Raw genomic sequence first — 25,200 nt, 5'->3', positions numbered from 1 at the left:
GCTACATATGCATGGGATGTCTTTCCATGGGCATTCATTGGTTGGTGGTTTAGTCCCTGGGAGCTTTGAAGGGGGGGGGGGCATCAGGTTGGTTGATACTATTGTTCTTCCCAAGGGGTTGCAGACCCTTTCAGCTCCTTCAGTCCTTTCTCTAGCTTCTTCATTGTGGTCCCTGTGCTCAGTCCAATGGTTAGTTGCAAGCATCCTCCTCTGTATTACTATGACTCTGGCATAGCCTTTCAGGAGACATCCATATAGACTCCTGTCAGAGAGCACTTCTTGATGTCTTTTTATAAGGTCTATACATGCAATGTATTCAGAAAAGAAATGAGATAACTGTTACCTTATGAATCAATTCTGTCCCAACTGTCCTAGATGGTCAAGGTAAAAAGATATATGATTTTATTTCATATATATATATATATATACATATATATGTATATATGTATATATACATATATATATATTTGAAGACAAATCCATGATGAGTACAATATATACACTAATCTACTGACAGATGACACACTGCTTAGAAAGTAAAGTAAATGTATTAGAGTTTCATGAAGTAATTTCCATGTATTGACTACAATTTTAATGATACCAATCTGGAGATGCTGTAATTGAATGAACAATATAACTGCTGAATTAAGTTACATGTAACAATTAGGTGGAATTAAGTCAATCTACAAAAAAAAAATAGTCATGAAATTTAAAATAGCATCCGAAAGAGAATATGCCCATAGTAATTTCTATTCTCATGATAGCATTCAGAGACAAATATCAGATCTCATATAATATGTCATGTTAAAGAAAATTATTGTTTGAGAATGGACCTATGTAGCATTTTTCTCTTTTCTCATCCTGTTGGAAATTTTTTAATTATTTTGGGGAAAACATGCCTTTGCCTTAGTCTAGGAGACTGTAAATGGTTATAGGCTAAATATATCAAAATAGAAGTAGAATATCGTAAACAGCTGTCTTTCCCTTCAAATCCAAAGTGACATAAATTCAAACCACTTTAATGAAAGATATCAACTACTTACTTCATAGAAATACTAAATTATAAAAAATAACTTGTAGCTGCTTATAAAATTTATATTGATTAGAAAAAACTTGACTGCTTATTAACAAGGATGTAGTCTAATTAATTACAATAATGTACAAATACATATTCCCAAGCAAATAGCATTCAGTATATAAATTCTAGCATGTAATTTTAATCTACCCACCAAAGAAAGTGGTAATTTTATTTTAATAGATCATTGAATCTGAATGAGCAGATAAAAATATATATAATACATAAATATAGTTATATTTTGTAAAACTTAATATTAAAAATCAGTTCAAAATACATGTACAGTGTTGGGGAATTAACTGAGGTGGTAGACTGTCTTCTTAGGGACTAGGAAGCCCTGGTCTCAACTTTGACCTCTAGCTTCTCATAAACTAGCTATGGCAGAGCACACTTTTTATCTCTGTATGGAGGCTTATTACAATCACCTATAAACAGGAGAATCAAAAATTCAAAGTAAATCTTGACTAAACATTAAGACCAGCCTAGGATTCATGTGACAGTTTAAAAAACAAACAAACAAACATGAAAACACTGGACTTAAGAGTCCTATAGCAATACACTCTTCATAGACACAGCTATTATATAATACACCATGAACCCATTGATATGCACCATACAAATGGCTGCCTCAACTAATTATAGCATTAGTTGTCTTTTCCAAGTATATGTGGCCAATTGTTTAAATTGGTTTCAATGCCACAGTGGTATCAACAAGTTCATAAATTCAGTGTTTAATGGGACAAGAGAGCTTTGTTCTGAAGCATGGACACAAATTCTGTTTCAGTTAGTTCTCGTCGGTATCACTAGTCCTAAAATCATTAACCACAAACAGATGAAATGATAAACTTCAAAAACTATTATTACTGGAATCAAAATAGTATCTTGTACTTTTATTTAGTACAGGGATAGCTTTGTTATTTGGTGAGAGTCATTATGACTTTTTAGCTAAGAACACTACTAAAACCCCAGTTTCACTGGTTAGATTTGTATGTCAACGTGAAAAATGATATGGCTAGAATTCTTTTAACAAAAAGAAAAAAAAATCCTGAAGAATCCCAGAGTTAAACTTTTCCCTACTCTGAAATACTACATTACACCTGCCATGTACCTGAAAAGCTGTATATAAGAAATTACCATAATTCTACATTTGTATGTTTTTAGTAATGGCTTATAATGGATTACAACTGTGACATTGTGTTATTAGTAAAATGAATGTCTAAAAGCTATAGCACACAGGTTTTAGAACCATATACTCATTTATCATGTAGATATATTAACGTTTGATAATGCAATCAATTATTAAAACACTTAAATTGTCAGCACTTAAGAAAAACAAGCATGTGCAACAGAAGGAAAGCGCCAATAATTAGAAAGCCTGTCATCTGACACTGAAGGAGCAAAGACTAAGTAAGACTTAGGAGAACAGTAATAAAATCTTTATTATTGCTGTTAATGCAACAAAAGCTACCTAATCACATCAGCTTTTCTTTTATGGGAAAATTGTGAATATCCTAATGGCATCACATGTTACAGAGTTGCCTTCTATTGTAAGCTATTACATGCCAGGAAACAACACATATTTTATCAGTCTTTTCTTATCACATGAAACCAGACAGAGAAAACTCTCAATAAGACATTCTAATAGAGTAGAAAGTGATAATTCACAATAGTTGTAAGTTTGCAATTTGAATGTATCACATATTTTGCTGGGGCTCCCATAAGAGTAATTTAAATTGGAAATTATCAAACTAAACTTATTGATGAAAAAAGTATTAAGAAATGATGTTGTTATGCAGAGAGAAATCTTAATTGCCTTAATCTTTGCTATGATAAAAACACAGATAAGATTTACATGGAAAATTAAAGCAAGGGTAGATAGTAACAAATATTTCCTCTCATTTTTTTGGAGTTGATTTACACTGAGAAACATGTTTCAACACACTATAAAAATTTAGTGAAAGAATTTATTCAGTCAACTACATCCTTTTATGCAACCCACAGACCACATACAGCTTAGGAGGAAGAAGACCAGGGTGTGAATGCTTCAGTCCTGTTTTCTATGAAAAAACAGGATTGAGGATGTTTGAGGGTGGAGGACATAGGAATGAAGGAGGTGGGGAAGAAAAGAAAGGGAGCAGTATAATGTACAGAAGGGAACAGGAGAGAGACATACACGGTCAGGAAACCAGGAAGTGGGATATCATTTGAGATGTAAACAAATAAAATAATTAATAAAACAAACAAATACATATTTTTGCTTAGAAAAACAAAAAACAAAAATAATGTCTATAAACTATAATAAACAAAAAGGTAGTAGAACCAAAGTTATATTTTTAGGTTTGATTAGAGTGCCTGAGGGATAAATAAAACAAAAAATACCTCTAACCTGAAAGTCTCTTGCTTCAGGACATATCCTTAGTGAGATGCTGCAAATGGTTTTTATAAGCCACATGGTTTCACTTCCCTACATAAGTTTGTTTGACTCAGCTGCAGCAGATGTGCTTGATAACATATAGGAAGGATGTATGTAGAAAAGAAGGATATTATCCTGTATGTTAGCACTAAATTGGATGAAGGAAGATAACATATAGCATTGTAAGTGTGCTTTATTAAGTGCATGGCCAATGAAGCTTGTGGCCATTTTCTAGGAACCCTGAAATGGACCTGGACAGAACCCATTATATTGGCTAATATTTAATTAAAGCTTTCTTCAAATTTGTCTCAAAAATTGTGGTCGTGATCTTATTTCTCACCAATGGCATTTACAGAGATTAAGTAAAAGAATTCATTGTTTTACATGTACTTTATGCTCATTGTAACTAGTAAGATCTTAATATATACTATCAAACCTTTAAAAAAAATCAAGTACTGACAAAAATGTATTCATATACTTTTATGCAAAAATGCATAAAATATGTACATTTATCTTTGTTTTTTAAAATAAAGTTGTTCAATTAAAAAAATAAAAGAATTCATGTAAACTCTTCATATAGCATTACTATACAGACTATACAAAAATATTAATACATAATTTAGAAATTGTCTGTCTTCTTTGGGAAGAGGGGTTTCAAGAGAGGATTTCTCTGTGTAGCCCAGTCTATCCTGGACCTCCCCTTGTAGATGTGGCTTGCCTCAAACTTGTAGAAGTCCTACTGCCTCAGCCTCCTAAATCCTTGGATTAAAGGCATTTGCCACCACCACCCTGTTTAAGTGTCAATGTTATTATGAGTGTATGAAATAAAATTATCTTCACTTCCACAAATATGTTCTGATATTTTATTAGTCATTATATTTTTTAGTTCTTCAAAGAACAATAAGAAAAAAATGAATATTTGAATCTGAAAAACAAACTAAAAAAGAAACATTTGTTTCTGCAAAGTTTTTCATATTCAATAGAACATCAATTATACTATTTTAAACTGTTGTTTAGATCCATTGTGTAAGTAAATTCCGGTAACCACACCAGTAGTTATGGAAGGCAAATCATGAATTTCATGGTAGCATAAACTACAAGGTGAGACCTAAATTGGAACTAATGATATTTTTATTAAAAGTACGATCATTATTAAAAGTACAATCACCTATCCCACAGGACCCAGATACTTCTCCATGAAACCACATGGCAGAACACAACTGCCTGGATCTCATCTTCTAAAGAATGGGAACATGTTCTTGCCTCTACATAACAAGTGGTACGCAGACATACATTCAGGTAAAGTTCCCATTCATATAAAATACAAACAAATCTTGAAGAAAAAAAAAAATACTAGAAAGCCTAGACAAATTCCTGTAGGCGAAACCAATTAAAAGCCACTTTCAAAAATAAAAACATTAAAGGATATAATAATGCTGCAAAGCAATTTATGGAAACTCTTTAAATATACAAATGTAAAAAGGTAAAATTAAAAGACTCCGAATGGGGAATAACATTAACGCCTGAAAATATCAACATGCAAATCAACATTAGAAACACCTGGAAGCAACAGGGTTTTAAACAAATTTCTAGTGTTTAATCAGTGGTAAGAAAAAGTTTTGAAGAGATACATTTGGTTATGAATATATGTAAAATATATATGAATATGTCATTTTTACTAGTGATTGAACATGAGCAATCACAATATAGTCATAATTATATAAATTCATGTGTGTATATGTGTTTGTTCCATTAATAAAGATATTTTTCTTTCCTTTCTGCTCTTAGGTTCGGTATTATAATCATAATTCTTTTGTATATTCACGCAAGGATTTGTCAGAAGCTCTAGAGTAGTCTAAGAAAAAACAAAAGAGCTATATGTCAGCCTGTCTGAAGGAATTAATTGTGTAATGCAGTGCAGAAGATAATAAAATTGATACTGTGAAAACTGGATTCTAGAAGTGCCACATGATAAATTAAAGGCAAAATGAAAAACTAGTGAAATAAGTTCACAGAAACATAGAAATTTTTATAACAGCTTCCAATCTAGGAACTAGGAAGAGTTAAAATGCAAATTGCCTAGAAGCTAATGAGATATTTTAAAAACCCTTAAGAAAATGAATAATTAGCGAAATGTTCTTCACATGTTAATGGCATGAACAAAACAGCAGAGGCAATGAAATGAACTTAGGTTTAGCAAGGATAAAAATCTCATGACATTGCATAGCATCCTGAAGCTCAAGACATGGTAAAGAACTGTCAGGATTCCTGATGTTTTGAAAAACAAATGGAGGGATGTGTATATGTGTGTGTGTGTGTGTGTGTGTGTGTGTTTATATTCTCTTATAACGTGAGGCATAGCCAGGATCGCATGCATGATAGACAGAACTGCATCCCAACCACTAAATGTGAGGTCTTCTGATCTAATAATTGTAGGGATAATATTTGATATGCAAATCATGTTACCCTAACAATGATAATAATTTCAGAGATTAAAATTACTTCAACATGATAGGGCTTTGCAATGCACTAACCTGTTATATCTATAAAACAGTATTTTAAAGTTACAATAAAGCAATGCAAAACATTTATAATGTAATGAATTCACATCTAAATGTTCCTAATAAAAATTTATTTCATTACTTTGTGTATGTATCCCCTGTGTATTAATAAGCCATCCTTGGGCAAATAATAACACAAATCTACATTCTTCTGTTAATGACAAAAAGCAAAACCAAACCAGAACCAAAACCATCACACCACTTTATAACTGAAGTATTCAATAAAAATACTGAGAATGAAAATAATGACAAAAGGAAAAAAAACACTAGTCATGGGAAAAGTTCATTTATTTTCTTTAGAGAATAATTTCCTATGTGCTACTTCTTGTCCCTGCTCTGAAGAAGTGCCTTTAGTGCTAGGGTGATCAGATGACACATTTCACAAGATAATGCAATATATGTGGTACAAGATCATTAACTGTGTGAAAAAGAACTCTGTTGAACTATTCAACAAAATGAACAAATTACTTAGGGCAGAAAAGTCATTAAAACTCATTGCTATAACATAAGGAAGTCATTGACAACAAACCTTGGCTCAAAATCACATTCTTCTCACTTATTACCTACAAAATCAAGACATACTCCTATAAAACAATAAACCATCTAGAGTTGAAATGGCAACTAAATAAAATATGGATTCATGAAACCACAGCTAATCAGATATATCAGAAGTTACATTATCATGCTATTGATACAATGATTGCTTTTTTTTTTAACAGTTGCTTCACAAACTTTTAATTCTGTTATTGGGTGATACAAATACCAGACACAATGATTGCTTTTATTATTGGTTGTCACTGTAGTGATGGTGTTAATGCCAGAAGTATTAAAATCTATAGTGCAATCCGTCAGGTCAGCTATTTTAAAAACCCCTTGCTTAGAATGCAGAAGGTAGTCTGTCTCAACATCTCTCTAAAGAATGACAGTATCTGTCTCTAAATCCCTAATCTTATGCTAAAAAATGCTGTTATAAAAAAGTGTGCATGCCATCCTAAATTAAACCTCTTCGTATGTTAATAATGGAGGGCAATGTTAAATAATAATGATAATCAAATTACAGAAACCTACAGAATTATAATAAAGTAAGGGATTAAAAAGAGTCTAAATGTTAAGGTTCATAATATTCCCCCAAAAACCACATGTTAAAATCTAAGCCACAAGGAGATGGTACTAGAGATGCAGATTCTCATAGATGATTCTGTCACAAAGAAGACACCAGAAAGAAACCTCTGTCCTTCCACTTCACATGTAAGGAAACATGTGAAGGCATCCTATACAAATAGCAGTGAATGTCTCATCTCTATAACTGGAAGAAATGTGTGTCATTATCATGACAGATTGTTAGGATACCATTACTCTGTAGACAAATTAACACCATGATATAAAGAGTATATACAATGAGACTGACAATTTACTATTGTAAAGCCTATTGGACAATTTTCTGTTTTATAAAAATGGATATAAATTAGATTTTACCAGTATTTTGTCTTTTAATTTCTTTACTAAATATAGAAAAGTGTGGTGAGAAATAAAGCAACATTAGATATTTTAGGGCCAGACAGCTGAATTCAAAGTTCAAAAATTTAACTTACAATGCATTTTAGAAGAAAAATAAATACTTGTACATATATAAATACATCATCAAAATATGTTCTCCCAAAATCTGATATCTTAGGTATTAACTGTGAAATTTATATGTACTTAAAAACATTTATAAAACTTCATTTTCAGTTATTTTGAACCTAAACAGCATTGTAAAATATATTACTGATGAAACTGTTTTATAAAACTCTTATGTTTATTTCTTATATTACCTCCAAGCAGTATTAAAACCAAAGAAATTGCTTACAACTTCTAACCACGCACTATCTTTGTTCTTCCTAAAGCCTCTAGAGAACCCTAGAAATTCTAATTAGAATTAGCAGTTATAAGCTACACATTTCATTATTATTTCAATTTTAGTTAATATTAGCAATCATTATTTTAACTCTTATGTAATATTATTAATATCTATAATTACTGCAGTTTTTAAAGGCAAAATAACTATCATTAAAGTCTGCATAGTTATATATCTCCAAATATTATCTAACTGAATAAAATATTACTAGAAAACATACAAATTACAATAGTTACAGATATGTATATTCTGAAAGACTCCAGCATTCAGACAGACTTCTACAGCATCTCCTCTTCATATAAATACTTATATACATGTAAAGTTTACATTTCCTTAATTCAAATAACATGTTGAGTTATATTTTCTGTCATGGCAATAGGATGGCCTATAGGAACATAAATTTCATAATAAAGAAAATACAGCATTCAAAAACTAGGCAAGCCATTACAATAGATAAAATAATAGAAACTATTCAAGAATATCATTGTATCTTGCCTAGGCTAGTGATATTCATTCGCAATTTGCAAGATCCATCATTCAAACAAATAGGGATAAGGAATTAAGATCCACACTGAAAATAACACTACCACACTAGAAATGAAACAAAATCTGACCCCAGAAGACTTGTCCTCTAGGAAGAGGACTGTTATACACATTTCGTAGATTTGTGTGACTTTTTTTTATTAGTTATTAACTATGCTACAAAAACAAATTGGGAATAGGATAACAATGTCTATCCAAATCTGGCAAAACTGTTTATAAACTCACTTTTCATTTCTGCATTTCATCAGATTCCCTTATTTTGAGCAAATGTTAAGACCTAAAGGCAAGCTTTATAGCAAACAGCTCTGCTCACATTAATGCAGAAAGAGCAAAGCAACATTCTTCAATGTAAAGTTCTTACCAAGTCTCCTCATTCGAAAACCAACAGATGCTGCATGTGCATTCAGCACAGTGTGCACTTCTCTTCTCCCCACTGTTAAGTTAATAGGAGACCAGAGGCTTGAAGCTGGCTCTAAAATTCCAGTTCAGCCTAATTAATATATATAGTTTTTATAATAACCAGCTGAACTCACACCAATAACAGAGTCAAGCTTCGATCAAGAATGTTCAAACAAGGCAAATATGCTAAGCATCCTGATTTTTGTTTTTGTGTCTATGCTTAGCATACAAGAGATGGCTGTTCATATACATCTCTGCTGACCCTGGGTGTTACAAAATTCACGAGTAGTTCTTTGTTCAAATAAATTCAGTTAAGTTTCAGCCCTCTAAATTTTTAATACTTTGCTAATGCTATTCCATTCAGAAAGACTTCTTTCCATCTTTCCCTTTTGGAACAGTGCTGAAATGCCCAATGGCACCACCCCTGTATTCATTTCATTCCAATTCTACATTAGCTGTATTCTATGTTCCCACAGCTTTTGAATAAATGTTCAATATTCTAACATTTACTTCAATCTGACAAAATATGGTTGGTAATCTCCCTACCTCAGTCAATAGACCATGAGTTAGATTTCTGCTGCTAGAATACAATAATCAGTTCTTTCCCATGCACATACAAGGTATTTTACAAACTAGTTAAATAAAATGGGATAATCCGTACCTAAAAGAGAAATAAACTTCTTTTTAGTGGAAGACTATAAATATTTTTTTCCTAAACCTCTAAGAATAAGCGATTCACATAGAAAGCATAATTTCATGGAATTTTTCACATATTAAATATTTACAAACCTAAATATTATAGGCATTAAAACTGGTACATTACAGCTTGGTTCTATTTAGCAATTCTCAGCTACTTTGAATTTTTAAACATTCACTTTACAGTATAGACTAGTAAGGCTTTATAGTGCATTAAGTGAGAATGGAGACATGCACTCTCCAAAGGCCTTGCAGTAGGTGGTAGTTCTCAAAAGGTTTTGGAACACTGCATCTAACAGCCTTAGAAATCAGTCTAAGAAACAATGAGTTGGTGGCTAATTCCAGAATGGTGCTGATTGAGCTGCAATAAGCAGAAGAATGGAGAAGAAAGTGGTAGCCTAACACCAAGAGAGCCAGGGCAGGACAGCTTATTTTTGCTGGAGCCAGAACCACCCTACCGATTTCTTACTAAGCCTGCCATCTATTGACCAAATTATGAATCAAGGCACTGTGAATGTCAAAGAATTTCGACTAGGAGTTTCAATAGGAAGACAATCAATACTTAACAGGGTTAATTAAAGCATCAGTGTTGGGTCACCAAAATGTATTTGTTCTACTGCATCCATGAACAGGATGTTCTATGCTATTTAACTGATACTAAAACATCTCTTCAGAAATAAATCAATGATGCCAAAGGGTTCCTCTGTCCTTATATATACTTAAATACTCAAAATTTGCAAAATGAAGTGATGCCACAAAGAAATTTGAAAAACTAAGCTTAAGGGGAATGAGAGAGGCAGCATTCACAACACTGAGTACATAATTGGAACAATTTTGTTTGGTTTCATTCTGGTTTGATTAGGTTTTGGCAGGAGAATTAAGAATTACTTCTTTTGTAACAGATTAGCTCTAATGATTACCACAAGTAAGGGCAGGAAATCTCTTTCCAAACAAATATTTGAGGAAATTGTAAGTAACAACAACAAAACACACACCTACCCACCATCAGATAAATAATGAAAAAACCTAATGAAAATTTATTAAATGTCTTTTAGATATCAAACAGTGAGTATGCTAGGTATTGAAAGATACTATATATATATATATATATATATATATATATATATATATATATATATATATATATATATGCATGCATGCTGACTTTATTTTCCTACTTATTTAAGAATAGTCTATTCACATTATGGATGAGGTAATTCACTCAGTGAAAGTTTCAGTGGAAGTTAGAAGTTGCTTTTATTATTATTCAGGAAAGTAGATACAACTCTGATTCAATAGCCTTTTTCAAGAAGGCTGCATTTTTTTTTTCACTACCATTTCTCACTTACTATTGTAATGGGTTGATTTTAAAAGAAATCACACACACACACACACACACACACACACACACACACATACATACATACACACACACACACACACACACACACACACACACACACACACACTATATTGAACAAACTCCCAGTCTACCTTATGGTTTATCCTTATGTTTCTAATCCTTCTTTCTTCATTTGTAAAATACAGAATCTATATTTACTTAGTCATTTGTATAAATGAGGCTAACTATAATTCTATAAACTAGGTTCCTTGTAAGATTCAACACAGAAACCAAGCAGCAAGTTTTCCACAGGAAAATATTCAAAGAAGAAAAATGAGAAAATCAAGAAAAGAATAGTTAAAATGGCCCGTGAACAGAAGAAAAAGTGTTCAACATCATTTTAAATAAAAAATAGTAAGCGAGTATCACATCTCATGCTTGAAATATGCAGACTAAAATGTTTCCATGAATCTACAAGAATATTGGTCTGCATACCAGCCTAACTACAGAGTACAGAGGGAGTACCTTCATGAAAGCAAGTGGATCAAGAAGAGGGAGATAACCCAGTCACAAAAGAACAGACATAATATGCAGTCACTGATAGTGGGATGCTAACCCCAGAGGCTCAGACTGCCCCAGAAACAACTCACAGAATATGTGAAGTTCAAGAAAAAAAGGAAACAAAACAAAAAACAAAACAAAACAAAAAAAAAACCAAGTCATGCTCAATCCTTACACACCAAGAAAACGTTGACAAATTCTGGGTTACATCCTGTTTTACATGTACTTTTTGCTCATTATAACTAGTAAGACCTTAATGCAGAATATCAAACCTTAAAAAAAAAAAGCCAAGCACTGACACAATTGTATTTGTATACATTTATGCAAAAATGTTTAAAATTTTTTTTCTTTTATCTTTGTTTTTTAAAATAAAGTTTAAAAAATAAGAAGAGGGATTGGAGTGGTGGGAAAGGGGATAACATTTCAAATGCAAATACAGAGAATATACAATAAAAACTGATTAAGTAAAAATATAAATTAAAAAGATAATTATGTCAAGATCACATAGAACAAAGTAACATAAACAAAACAAAAATCACCATAGAATATGCCCTATTATTAATTGTAAAGACTAATTTACATGAAGTAATATCAACATTTGAGTAAACCACCACTTCAGCAATAACTAATATAATCAAATTAGTCAAATAAAATACAAAAGACCCAAATGACTTATTGTGAGACTTCCGTATTAACTGGATAGCATGTGTGACATACTTAAGAAGTTAAAGGTATAATCGTAAAGAAGAAATGCTATCGTCAAGTACACTACCAAATTTTCTCAGAATCTGATTTGGACATTAAATTACTACATAAACGTATAACAAAAGCTAGGAGATTTCCTGGGAAACAAGGTTGATATATAATAAACAATTAAAAATACATAAAGTACAAGTCCTACCACACCAGTCTTAGTCCAGTTTCATTCATATAGTTCACAGGTATCAATCTTCCATGATATAAATTTGTGTCACATGGGAAATCTACAAATTAATCTCCAGTTTCTCAGCAAAATGGCAATTTTATTAGATATACCATAAATATTAAATAAATAATGGTAAAATTTGTATTTTAAGTTAAATAATAATATTTATGCAAAATTCAAATGAGAATTATTTGGTTACAGAGTAAACTGTAGCTAAAATGTGGATAAATTTATAATTGACCCTGTTTACTGAGAGAAAACAATGCATTCACACATTCTTAGCACATTTTACCAGAGAAATAAATTTCAATACACCAGACACAAGAATTAATAATGTGTAAAAAAAATAAAATGTACCTTTCATCTGGGAAGGAAATGTCAAGGCCAATTTTGCAAATAGATCTGGATTCTCATATTTCTCTTCTTTAAGTTTTAGCCAAATACAGTTTTCAGATAAATCTCTAGGCTCAATCTAACACAAAAATAACACTGATAAGTTTTTTGTGTTGTGACTTCCTATTTAAGTTTTCAACAACTTACATGCATTTGCTCATGGCTACACTAAATCAATTTCAAATATATAAAATTACACTCATAAATGTTCAGAAAGAACACTTAGAATTCTGTTGCTGTATAGAAAAACTACCCAATGACAGTGAGTAAAGTACTTATAAAATATCTAGTGAAAAGAGCCCAAAAATAGTAAAGTTTTTAAAAATATTTGATATAACAAGTATTAGATTTTTTGTGTAATTTTAATATATGCACAATATATCCATTGATTCCATTTATTTTTGCCCAAACCATCTTATCAACCCATTTATGTGGGTCCTTTTCTTCTCATAATATTAAAGTCTAAATTGAAAAGAAAAAAAAAAAAATACCAAACAGCATAATACTAACAAATTGAAAGTTACAGTACTTAAAACTTACAATGGTAAACCTACCATATAATTTTCATTTATTCATATATTTCAAATATTTCCAATATGATTTTTCTTTTATCTAGTTTAATTTTAAAGTATTTGGTAAGTTATCTAGGTTACCCATTTCCAGATAAACATAAGATGGTAAACCCACAGGGGAAAGCAATAATGCCAGCAAAAACCATCTTTTCACCACCTGATGCTTGCTCACCACAACCCATTTCTCACACATTGTCAATTATGAAAAAAAAAAAAAGACTCTCGAGTTATAGTCTTACCTTGGACCAGTTGATTCTTTTCATAGATACCTCAGGCTTATATAATTTCTTTTGCTTCATTCCATATGGTAGTTCAATTAGTCCTGGTAGGGAAGGAAGAATTCCTCCAGGGGGTGGTGGTGGAGGAAGTGCTCCACACAAAGGTGGTGCTGGTGGAATACCAGGCATCCCAGGTAATGGTGGTGGTGGTGGAGGAGGAACTACTCCTGGAAGTGGAGGTGGAGGAGGAGGTGGTGGTGGTTGGCATGGCCCTGCACCTGGTAGTGGAGGTGGTGGAGGTGGTCCTGGAATTGTAGATGGAGCTCCCTGAAACAGAAGTCAGTTTAATTCTCATAGGAAAATATAACACAAAGTATACACATACTTTAGGTGTTCCAGGTTTAAAATTGCATTTACATTTTTATGCTTTCTGGATTATCCAGTTTATCAGAACCTATAATTCAGACTTTTGGTATAACCTGCATAAATCAGAGAGTGACTCGTATATTAATAAAATAAACGTTTACAATTTCCATGATTTCTTTGGGAAAAGTATAATATAATGAAACAATACCTCTCACTATAAATACATTCAAAGAAGTATAGCATATGGCTTGATACTGTTAACCTAGATGATTAAAGTTTGAAGAAAGTATGTCAAGGTCATGGATTCAAATCTCTTGAGTATAAATTAGTCTTATAGAAAGTATTTCACTGTACTTCTAATTCAGTGGTCTTCAAATACTAATGATTAATACTAAATACCACCATTTGCATATCAATATAAACATATCAACATTTTACAACTATCACTCACTTTTGTCCTCATTACAACCTTGTAATGTAATTAGGACATTTGATGGCATCTTTACTTCAATTCTTCTGATGAAAAAAATAAGTGCAAAAAAGTTAAATGAATGCTGAGAATATAGCTCAATTTCTAGAATTCTTGCATTATGTGGGGAAGCCTTAGGTTTGATCCTCAGCTCAGTCAATCAATAAACGCTTGGACAGACAGACATCAAAGATACCGTAGCTTACAACAAGAGGATTTTAGATAAGGCTACATGTGTAGCTGGAGCCATGGGCCCATTTGTGTGTACTCTTTGGTTGGTGGGTTAGTCCCTGGGAGTTCTGGAGGTCTGTTAGTTGATTTTGTTGTAAAATAAGTTTGTATAGAACTTTTAATATAGAAGATATTGATGATGATGTTTTAGGGGCTTAACTGCTAAAATCCAAATTTTGATTAAATTTCATTGTTTATTATTTAATCAATTGATAACATGGAAGCTTTGAAAAGCAAAAAACAAAAAGGAGGATCTGTATCCATCTGCTCTACTTTTTTAAATGAAAGTGTCATTTACCATGAGAATTAATTCATATACATGATTCATAAGTAGAGAATCACTTCATTTGACTGTCAGAAAGTAACTTCAGGCTTCTTCTCTAAAGCAAATGATTGCAAGGAGGTAACACTACATCCCATATTACTTTTAAAGGATTAAAATAAACTGTAAAACATCACTGATCACAATGGTTCCCTTTATAAAATGAACATGAAAATATTTCAAAGAAACTGGCACCCATTAGAAGGCACTTTTGTAATGAAAATGTTGCATTTCATTAATTGAAATTTCATGGTATGGTGAATTTTTTTTCAGCAGGAAGAAGTCCTTTTATCTTGGCTAACATAAAATTTCCACTTGGACAATTTCCTATCTCAGTTAAATTATGAAATATCTTTCAGAATAAAAAAAATATTAACTTAAATTTAGATAAACAATTTAAATAACAATTTAATTATAAAAATGCTTTAAAATTTCATTTATATATAGATATTACTGCATCAATATGTCCTATATAATTTTAACCAGAATTGATCCAATTTTATTGATATGTATAAATATCCATGCTTATATGTGCACATATATAAATACATGAACATATTTGTATAATCAAATATGGATTGTCACAGTTGGAATGAAATCCTATGCAGAAGTCAGGAGGAATTGCACCAACGTGTAAAAGCCTGACTTTTATGTAAGAATAATGAGATTATTAGAAAAATTCAGTCTTAGGAATCTGCACTTTATTCGACAATTATTTTGGATAATAAAGTTGGCTTTGAGTATGTGAAATGTACAGTCTTTGTTTCCTCATTTCACTGATAAATGAATGCAGAAAGGAAATGTAAATATTCATTAAACATTTTAAACAGCCGTCAATATTTTTTCCTGTATTAGATATAAGTCATTTGTACCGTCACAACCACAAATTCCTTAAAGTCATTAAGACTGGATGTATCGGTTAGGAGGAGTGCTGTTCACCATATGAATGAACCTTAAGAAAGTACAGGTGCAAAAGGAAATACATGCTTTCCAAATGTGAAGCTTCTCAGTATCATGTTAGTCACTTCTTCCTTCATTTAAAACTCCGGAGTCGAACAATGAGTTCGACTGGAGTCTAATGCTGTACAGCAGTTGCCACAGCTGGTTAGGACATGACAGCACAATATGGAATACACAAAGTTTCACACCAGCCTGAGTTGGAGAGTGAGAGGGTGTCTCAAGAAATAAGAAGTGGAAGAGGAGGACGAGTGGGAGTAGGAAGGAGACAAAACAAAGAAAAGCTTCATCAAGATGAGAAGAGAGATGGCATTAGCTGTCTTTCCTAACAGACACAAAACAACCACAGAAGTTACTGTACTCAGGCAAGCACGGTAATGCATCCCTTTAATACTAGCACATAGGAGACAGATGCAGGTGGCTCTCTGTGAGTGCAAGGCCAGCCTGTACTTCACGCAGAGTTGCAGGTTAGCAAGGGCAGAAAAAAAAAAGGAGTCTGTCTCAAAAATAAAAATGAAAATAACAAGAGATACTGTGGTCAAATGAGTCAGGGAAGGGCATGAGCTAGAGAGGTTTCTTCATTGTAGGACATCTCACACTATTTAATAGGACATTGGGCTCTGCAAATCTCTGAGAACTTGTTTAACCAATTTAGTAGACTATGGAACTGTTTGTGAAAAATCAGCGAAATATCTATAATCAGTATGTGAGAAAGAACGGGCAGAATTCATTAGGGCAAAATAAATAATATGGAGCAAGTAAGCTACAGACCTAATGGAAGAAAAGATTTAACAGCAGAAGAGATTGTTGTAGTTTGGAGGGCAGTAAGAGTCTAGGCTGCAGTGGGAATAAAGTAAAAGGCAGCCCCTGACAGATGTTAATATTTCTGATAAGGAGATTTTCTTTAATCCAACATACAACAGGTAAGCACTGTACATAATAAATTCAGTAGCAAAAAATGGAACAATGTTCTATGAAGATTAATTTTCCATTGACACAAAACATGAGCTTGAGGAGGAAAAGACTATAGGCAGGAACAAAAAAGAAAAATAAGAGACGATTATAAAAGTTCAGGCAAAATGTTATACAAGTAGAACTAAAGGGAGTGTGGTTTTATGAAGAGGTAAAAAAGTCACTGGAAGAATTTAAATAAAACAAAAACTAACATCCTTTTTCCAGAAAAAGGTCAAGCAAAATAAGCAAATTTTAGTATTAAGAAAATAGAAGTATATTTTAGATAAATAAATATGGGGACTGAGCTGGTTTATGCAAAGAAAAAAAGATCAAAAACATTGAGTTTGATTTCAATACAAAAGACTTGCCTATGGGGACAGCTGGAAATGTAGGATAGAGTCAAAAGCCTTGACACCCACTAAAAGGTGATGTAAGAACATATGAAACCGAGTAAGACGTTTGTGAAAAGAAATACAAAGCAGAGAAAACTGCCAAGGGCAGAGAGAACACAGACATATCTCGCCAATGGGGAATGAGAAAATAAGAGAAATCTAATTCTCAAACAGGAGTAGCATAATACTGGAAGGAAAGAAAAGACTTTAATAGTGCACATAAATGATATATGGGCTGTGGATAAAAAGGTTACAACCATGCATACTTTGCAGCTTACCAAGGACTTTGGAAGTAATTTCTAAGCATACTATTAGAAAGACATGTAGTGAATCAACCACTACCTCCAAGACATTCAGTATTTAAAGGCAACATCTTAAATTTTATATTATTCTTTTAAGCCACAACATGTGTTGAGGTTATATGTAATTCTAAATTATATACATCTTAATTAAGATATATTTTTGTATGTGTGAAAGGGAATGCAGGAAGAAATAAAGTGTCTAGGTTCTGAGTTGAAGATAGTGTTGATTTAAAGAACTCAAAAAGCCTTTTGGATAATTAAAATTCATGAGCATCTCTATATTCTTTTTGAAAGAAAATACTATGCACACAATTTTTCATATCATCATGAAAATTTCATGTCACAAACAGTTTGGCTTGTATAATGTATTCTGGTAAAAATATTCAGGGCAGTTTGAGCAAATGAAGCTTTATTTCCAAACATTAAAATGATTTAGTGTCCTAGAAAAATCGAATCTGTACTTATTTCAACTAAAATGTGAAACTCTGAACAACAACGTAAAAGTGGTGATCACATTTTTCCTTATGACTATCAAGATAATTTTCTACCACCAAAATCATTGTGACGTCAAGTCTAAATTTTGTGTCATTACCTGGGCTCGAAGTTGCTGAATTTCTGTTTCCAGTTCTTTGATTTTCTCTTCTCTTTTCTGAAGCTCTGCTTGAGCTTCCTGACGAGCTGTGAATTCTTCATCAAACTGCAATGACCACCATAAACACAGTTACCAATATGTGTTTGAGAAAGATTAAAACATTTTATAGTAAATATGTAGAAGTTTATTTTCTTTGCTGAATTTAGAGAGATACTTAAAAAAATATTTAATTATTCTTCAGACAATTAAGCATTCACATAGGTATAATTCTCCTTAAAAAAACAATACACAGGAAAAAGGATGGATTATGAAGTCTCTCTTTATTTGTAATTGGAAACAGATTATTACAGGAAACTCCACTGTAGACTTAATAATGTTTATTAAAGATTTTCCACAATTCTTTTAAGTTTAGATAGACAGTGAAATATAAAATTACACAACGCATTGACAACTTTTAAATATATTAAGTCTTTTAAAAAATTTTCACAATGATAAAAAGTATGTGTATTACCACAAATTGAACTGGGACATTGCTGCTGCTATAATCTCCATTGCTTAGCATCCAAAAAGCAGTACTTGACAATATCTGACAGTACAGTGACATACACTGAAGTTCTATTGTATATCAGATGGTTAACACAAACCCTCTTCAAACAACTTGAGAAAGGAAAATGAGGTGAGTATAGATGGTTCTGAGTGTAAAAGCAGAGGGGCGTAACCTCAATTTGACCCTTGAGTTACATAAGATGGCAGGAGTAAACTGAAACCTCCAGGTTGTTCTCTGACTATTGTACATGGGCAAACATATACCAGCAAGTGTATAGAAGGGAGGTAACAGAAAGAGAGAGGGAGAGAAAGAGAGAGAAAACTCAAAATAAATAAATAATTAACTACACACACAGATACATACATACACACACACACACACACACACACACACACACATGAGAAGAAGAAAAGAGAGGGAAATAAAATGAGAAGTGAAAATGCAGAGTAATGAAGATCCCAACTCTACAAAATGTACATTTACTGTACTGTGTCTGAGCTCCTACCTGTCTTCCCTAAGCAGACACAAGCTAGACTCATACTTACAGAGAATATTTTATAGGTGTTGCTACTAAAATTTTTCTTACTTTTTTTTTGTGAGTATCAACTTAAGTCATTTTATATGTCTACAGATTATCCCAACAATATTACTTTTGTTCCCAAAAGTGATGTATCTTATCACCCAGAATTTTACTTAAGGTATATGAAATGATAGGGCAACACATTTCCTATTAATAAATATCCAACATCCTACAGGATATGACCTTAGAAAAAAAATATTATGGAATGCTATTCTGGTAAGGTAAAAGAAAAGCATCTCTGGGTAGATTAGGTAGCAGTGTTTATATCAAGCCTGAAACACTGCTTAGTTATGGGTTTATCCATGTCTGTTTGCATACTTGTAAAATGCTTTATAGAGATTGGTAAAAGATTCTTTCCTAATATAACTAAATTACAAAACCACAATAAATACATGAGGAGTAAGATCTTCAGCTCCTTCGGTGATCTTCTTCCCTACTTCACTGAGATGTGGATCATGGGCAGACACAGTAATGCATACCTATAATCCCTCACATTCAGGAGGCAGAGACAGTAGGATGTATGCAAATTTAAAGCCAGCTTGGAGCACATAATGAGTTCTAGGCCAAGAGGGGGGACACAATGAAACTCAGTGTCCAAAATCAAAATAAACAACAAACAATACAAAAAAGACAGAATTTCAATATGTTTTTATTTCAATCAATATGATATTCATTAGTTGATAATCATAACTCTTTTCTCAAAGTATGTTTCTCCTATAGTGACTTCTAAATATACCATCTAAATCAGTACACATTTCTCTGCTTTTAATTTAAAATTATGTTAAATGTGATATGCAGAATAGGAATGATACAACCCTAATTATGAAGAGTAGAAGAGGTCTTTGTCCAACTTGCTATCAGGGACTCCCATTTTTATTATGAAAAGAGCAGAATCCAAAAAGAATAAGCAGTTTATAAAGAGTCAAAGAGAATTAGTGGAAATGCTTAGATTGGGTCTTATAACCACTGTTAACCATTTTAGAAAACTTGGGGTAGTTTGTTATACAAATCTCAAAACTCTCAAAGACATAGTAAAAAAAAAAAATAAAACTATTTCATGTTTGAGGTAACTCAGAAGACAACAGATATAGGTAATGACTAGGTCAACGCCCCATATCCACTCTAAATATTGGCAATTAATGTTGTTAGCAATTGCCAATGTATTTCCCTATGATTGCAGGAAACCTTGTGTAATGGCAAAAAATTACAAAGATAGGTCATCACAATGTGCTCCAATTGTATACTCTAGTCAAATTTAAGGAGATTCTATGACATTCTATGGAAATTTAAGACATGTGATTGAAAAGGAACATTTAACAAAGTTTTATTATAGAAAATTACGTATTTTACCAAAGACAGTTTCATACAATCACATTGTGCTCAACTCAACCTCTTATTTATACTAGGGTGTGAAAGAGAAAGATTATTTTTTCACATGTCCAGAAGTAATTCTAATATTTCCAGAAGATAAATGAATACTAAGGTAAAGCAATGAAGGTATTTGTTTTGGTTGTTTAACTTTAACTATGTAAAATATCAGACAGATAATTTTGTTTCATTTGTTATTAAGTATAATATGACTAATGGTTTTCTTACCTAATGAATTAGTTGATGAAGAGGGAATAGTAGCTAACTTATCTTACTAGGAAATAAATTAATATTGCATAATGTTTGCCTCTAATTGTATAAAGTACTACGAAATTGAAAGGAAAAGTTATAAAGTGAGATATTTTGAAAATTAGGATTATCATTTTATCAGTCTTACCTTCTTTGAAAATTCCATTGCTTTCTGCTCACTTTCTTCAACTTTTGCTTTGTTTACACAAGCATCTATTCAGGCGAAACAAAAATGATTAGAAATATGAGACAGAAAATCTTTAGATACATATGGCTGCCAGCATATGATTCTGTGCTTTTCACATGAATTATTATTCTTATTAAAGATACATTAATCTATATTACAATGTACATTTACTATCACAATTTATTCCTTTACTGTTAAAACAAAAATACTCAATCATCCAAAATATTTTTGATGAAATGATCACTGCAGTGAAAATGTTCAATTATAAATCAACTTTTAACACTACATAATTCTTTTAAAAATTACACATTGTTTTGTAGATAGAGGTGTTAAAAACTCCATGTTCAAGATAATAAAATCTCAAAATGATCCTCTAAAAAGTTGGGGGAGGTAGTGATATTCATCAGTTCAGGTCTTCCAGTAAAATCTTTTATTTAACTTCTGATCTGAACAAATGTACTGTGTACAAAAAGAAGAAAATTTAAAATTGTAAATATCTAGTTAATAAAATGAAAAAAAACCTTCTCAAAAATGTACTGTGTACAAAAATAAGAAAATTTGAAATTGTAAATATCTTGTTAATAAAATGAAAAAAACCTTCTCAAACTAATCTTTCTACATTAACCTAATATTTCTCCAAAATAATTTGATACCTATATCTGAGTTGCAGTTTTATATAAATTATACAAAACAGCTTTATCACAATAGTTGAACACTGGAAGGAATGCAAATTATCACTAAAAATACATATTGTTATATTCTTACATGAATACTACTTCACATTATAAAGGAATACAATGTCAAGACATGAAATATAATATAAATGAATCTTAAAAATTATCCTTCATGAAAGAAGATAAACTCAGAGAATGTGTGCTATGTGATGCTACTTGGGGTGAATTTTAGAAAAAGAATATGGTGAGAGAACACTAAGCTAAAATGAAGTCAGTATGAGAGAAATCAGCAGCTGTGCCACTAAAAAGCATTGGAGGCCGTAAAAGGAATGAAGAAGGCTGAAACTTACAATATTGAATACAATGATGGCTTTAAGTATATAAAGTACTAATATATAAATGTATTAATTCATGGATTAAGTATTCACACACATTTTAAGTTTATATTTATTTGCTATAAAGTGATTAGCTTTTATATTGAAAATAGGGCAAGTTTTCTCAACTCAAATGTATATGAATTTTTTATTTCTTTTAAATTATTTTCTTTTTTCCCTTTTTACTGGTTAGTTTATTCATTTACATTGCAAATGTTATCCTCTTTCCTCATTTCTCCTCTGGAAAACCCCTATCTCATCCTCTGCTTCTATGAGGGTGCTCCCCGACTCCTCCCAACTGCCTGCCCTGGCATTCTCCTACACTAGGGAATCTAGCCTTCACAGGACAAAGGGCCTCTCCTCCAATTGATACCAGATAAGGTTATCCTTTGCTACATATGCAGCTGGAGCCATGGCCCCCACAAGAGTTTTGGTTGGTGGTTTAGTCCCTGGGAACTTTGGATGGTCTGGTTGGTTGATATTGTTGTTCTTCCTATTGGGTTGCCAACACCTTCAGCTCCTGCAGTCCTTTCTCTAACTCCCCCAGTGGAAACCCTGTGCTCAGTCTAATGGTTGGCCTTGAGCATCCAATCCACCTCCATATTTGTCAGGAGCTGGAAGAGCCTTTCAGGAGCCAACTATATCAGGCTTCTCTCAGCAAGCACTTCTTGGCATCTGCAATATTGTCTGGGTATAGTGTCTCTATATTGGATGGATCCCCAATGGGGCATTTTCAAAATGACCTTTTCTTCAGTCTCTGCACTTCCTCCCTTGGATATTTGTTTCATTTTATATGGGTACTTTGATTGCAGGTATGTCTGTGCACTAATGCTTGCAGTGCCCACCAGTGTAGTGGACATAAGACCAACCAGAGTTATAGAAGGTTCCGAGTTGTCATAAATGTGATGGAAATTAAGGCAGGACCAAAAGCAGGACATTCTTATTGCTAAAACTCTCCCTCCTGCGTCATGTGTTAAAGTTCTTTTTTTAATTATTGTAACAGTATTACAATATTACATACAACAAGGAAAATGATACTGTCTAAAAGGGCAATATATGGGCAAGGCAAGTCAGAGGTGACAATGATTTTCATTTTGCTATCCAATGGAACATCACTAAAGGATTTTACTAAATAATCTCATGTGCTTTAAGAAAAATAATGGATATACAAAAATTTGAAATCAGCCTAGATTAGAATTATAGTCAATTGAGGTTCAAATGTTATACAAGCAAACATCCCTGTACAGCCTGAATGAGGCTGAAACACTTAGCAACTTTGTGTGTATTTGTATATATGTAAGTATACACAAATGAAAGTACCACAATATTAATCAGTGACTACCCCCACTGGTAGCAATTAAATCTGAAAAGGTGATGAGAAAATGTCTAGAATTTAAAAACAAGAATGTTCAATTATGTAGCTGCTTATAAAAACGTGTTGAATGAGACCAATTAGCTAATTTATTTATAATTTTAAGGACATAAAACAATCTCGAAGTAATGATAGCAAAACAGTAAGAGAACACAGGTTAAAGTGATCGCGATAGATCATAATGTAGCATGTATTAGCATAGTCCCAACTTTAATGTGAACATGGTCAAATCTTCATGATGCTCTACCAAAAACCCAGCTTAGCAGTAGATACACTGACAGAGACATGCATGCATAAAAAAGCTATTTAAAATGTACTGTGTTGAAAAGAGTTATCTTGATGTAGCTGATAAATGTCCTTCGTAGAAATCTTTCGATTGCCTCCAGTAAGTATAGATCCTCTTTAGAAATGGAAAATAATATATGAGAAATAATCTTCAATCTATGATGGCTACTGCTTTTCTGTCCACTGCCACAGAATAAAAAGTATTATAAAGATGATATTCAACAATTTTTGTTTTCTTTAAAAACAATCAACTATGTGCTTCAACCTAGATAATAATGGTATGATTAATTATCAATATAATCCCCTAATTATGAATCCATAGAGCAAAGCATATTACAAAATGGATGTTTGTCATCACTGATCAAAAAATGGCATTCTCTAACTATATAAGGTAATTTTCTTACCATGTAAATTGTTTTCTCAAATTTCAGAGCCAGGGGCACATATCTATATAAACTGTACTAAATATGAGTCGCACAATCTTTCTATGAGGATGAAGTGAATTGAAGGACGGGAGTCGGGATTCTAAATGTATAGCATTCACCTATTAAAACATTATGGCTTTTTGTGGCATATGATGGATAACTTTCAAATGATTCAGTACTGCTGAAACTCACCAAGAATACATATATCTAAACCTATAAGGATAATTATTATGATCCTCAAAACTAACAGTTTTAACAATTGAACAGCCACAGCAACAATGGATTGTCAGATACAAATAGAAATTCAGTGAAAGATCTATGCTTAAAAAGTGTGGCTGGTTAGGCAAGCATCCTTATAGAAGCAGGGGGAGGGACGAGGGGATAGGGGGTTTTCAGAAGGGAAACAGTAAAACGGATAACATTTGAAATGTAAGTAATAAAATATCCACTAAAAAAGTGCACAGGCAGAAGGTGTGGATCGTGAATGGCAGTAAAGAGCATAACCCATACCTAAGAGATGAGTGAAATCAAAGTCAATGCGTTGCCTGTACTTGAAGTCAGGGTCCATGCCACTGCAGTGCAGCACTATCTGTGAAACACACTCCTCGATTATTTTATAATACTGTGGTCTGTAAAGAAGAGAAAATGCTTGAAAATACTTTTCTACTTACATCAATCAATTTTCCTATGAAGGGATTCAGAATCCCCCCAGTGTCAAGAAGAAAATAATTCCACTAACATTTACACTTCTTTAGAGAAAATATGACTAAGGCTTAAAGGCATTCTGAACATTAGGGGGCCAACTGAGTGTGATGTAATCGACTGAAAGTATGTACAGGCTTAATTTCTAGTTTGCAGGGATTCATGCTTATGTTCAAAAGTACTTATTGATCTTATCTATCTATTTTAGGTTTTGTTTCTAAAGTTAATGAAAATAAATGATCCCTTAGTCCTAAATC

The 25,200-nt window shown here is 32.3% G+C and overlaps 1 protein-coding gene across 1 annotated transcript in view; it reads right to left on the bottom strand.

Moving 5' to 3' along the window:
- DIAPH2 (diaphanous related formin 2) overlaps positions 1–25,200 on the bottom strand; it is a gene marked incomplete at its 5' end in the record, with an annotated part of 690,195 nt that overhangs the window by 469,211 nt on the left and 195,784 nt on the right. The window contains 5 exons of the mRNA XM_080910844.1: positions 12,770–12,884; positions 13,617–13,922; positions 18,181–18,285; positions 21,073–21,137; positions 24,752–24,870. Coding sequence (XP_080766970.1) covers positions 12,770–12,884; positions 13,617–13,922; positions 18,181–18,285; positions 21,073–21,137; positions 24,752–24,870 — 710 coding nt within the window. The remainder of the gene's footprint in view (positions 1–12,769; positions 12,885–13,616; positions 13,923–18,180; positions 18,286–21,072; positions 21,138–24,751; positions 24,871–25,200) is intronic.

Source organism: Micromys minutus (assembly GCF_963924665.1).
Source record: "Micromys minutus genome assembly, chromosome: X".
NCBI classification, from domain to species: Eukaryota; Metazoa; Chordata; class Mammalia; order Rodentia; family Muridae; genus Micromys; species Micromys minutus.
This window is presented reverse-complemented; position numbering and strand designations above follow the sequence as displayed.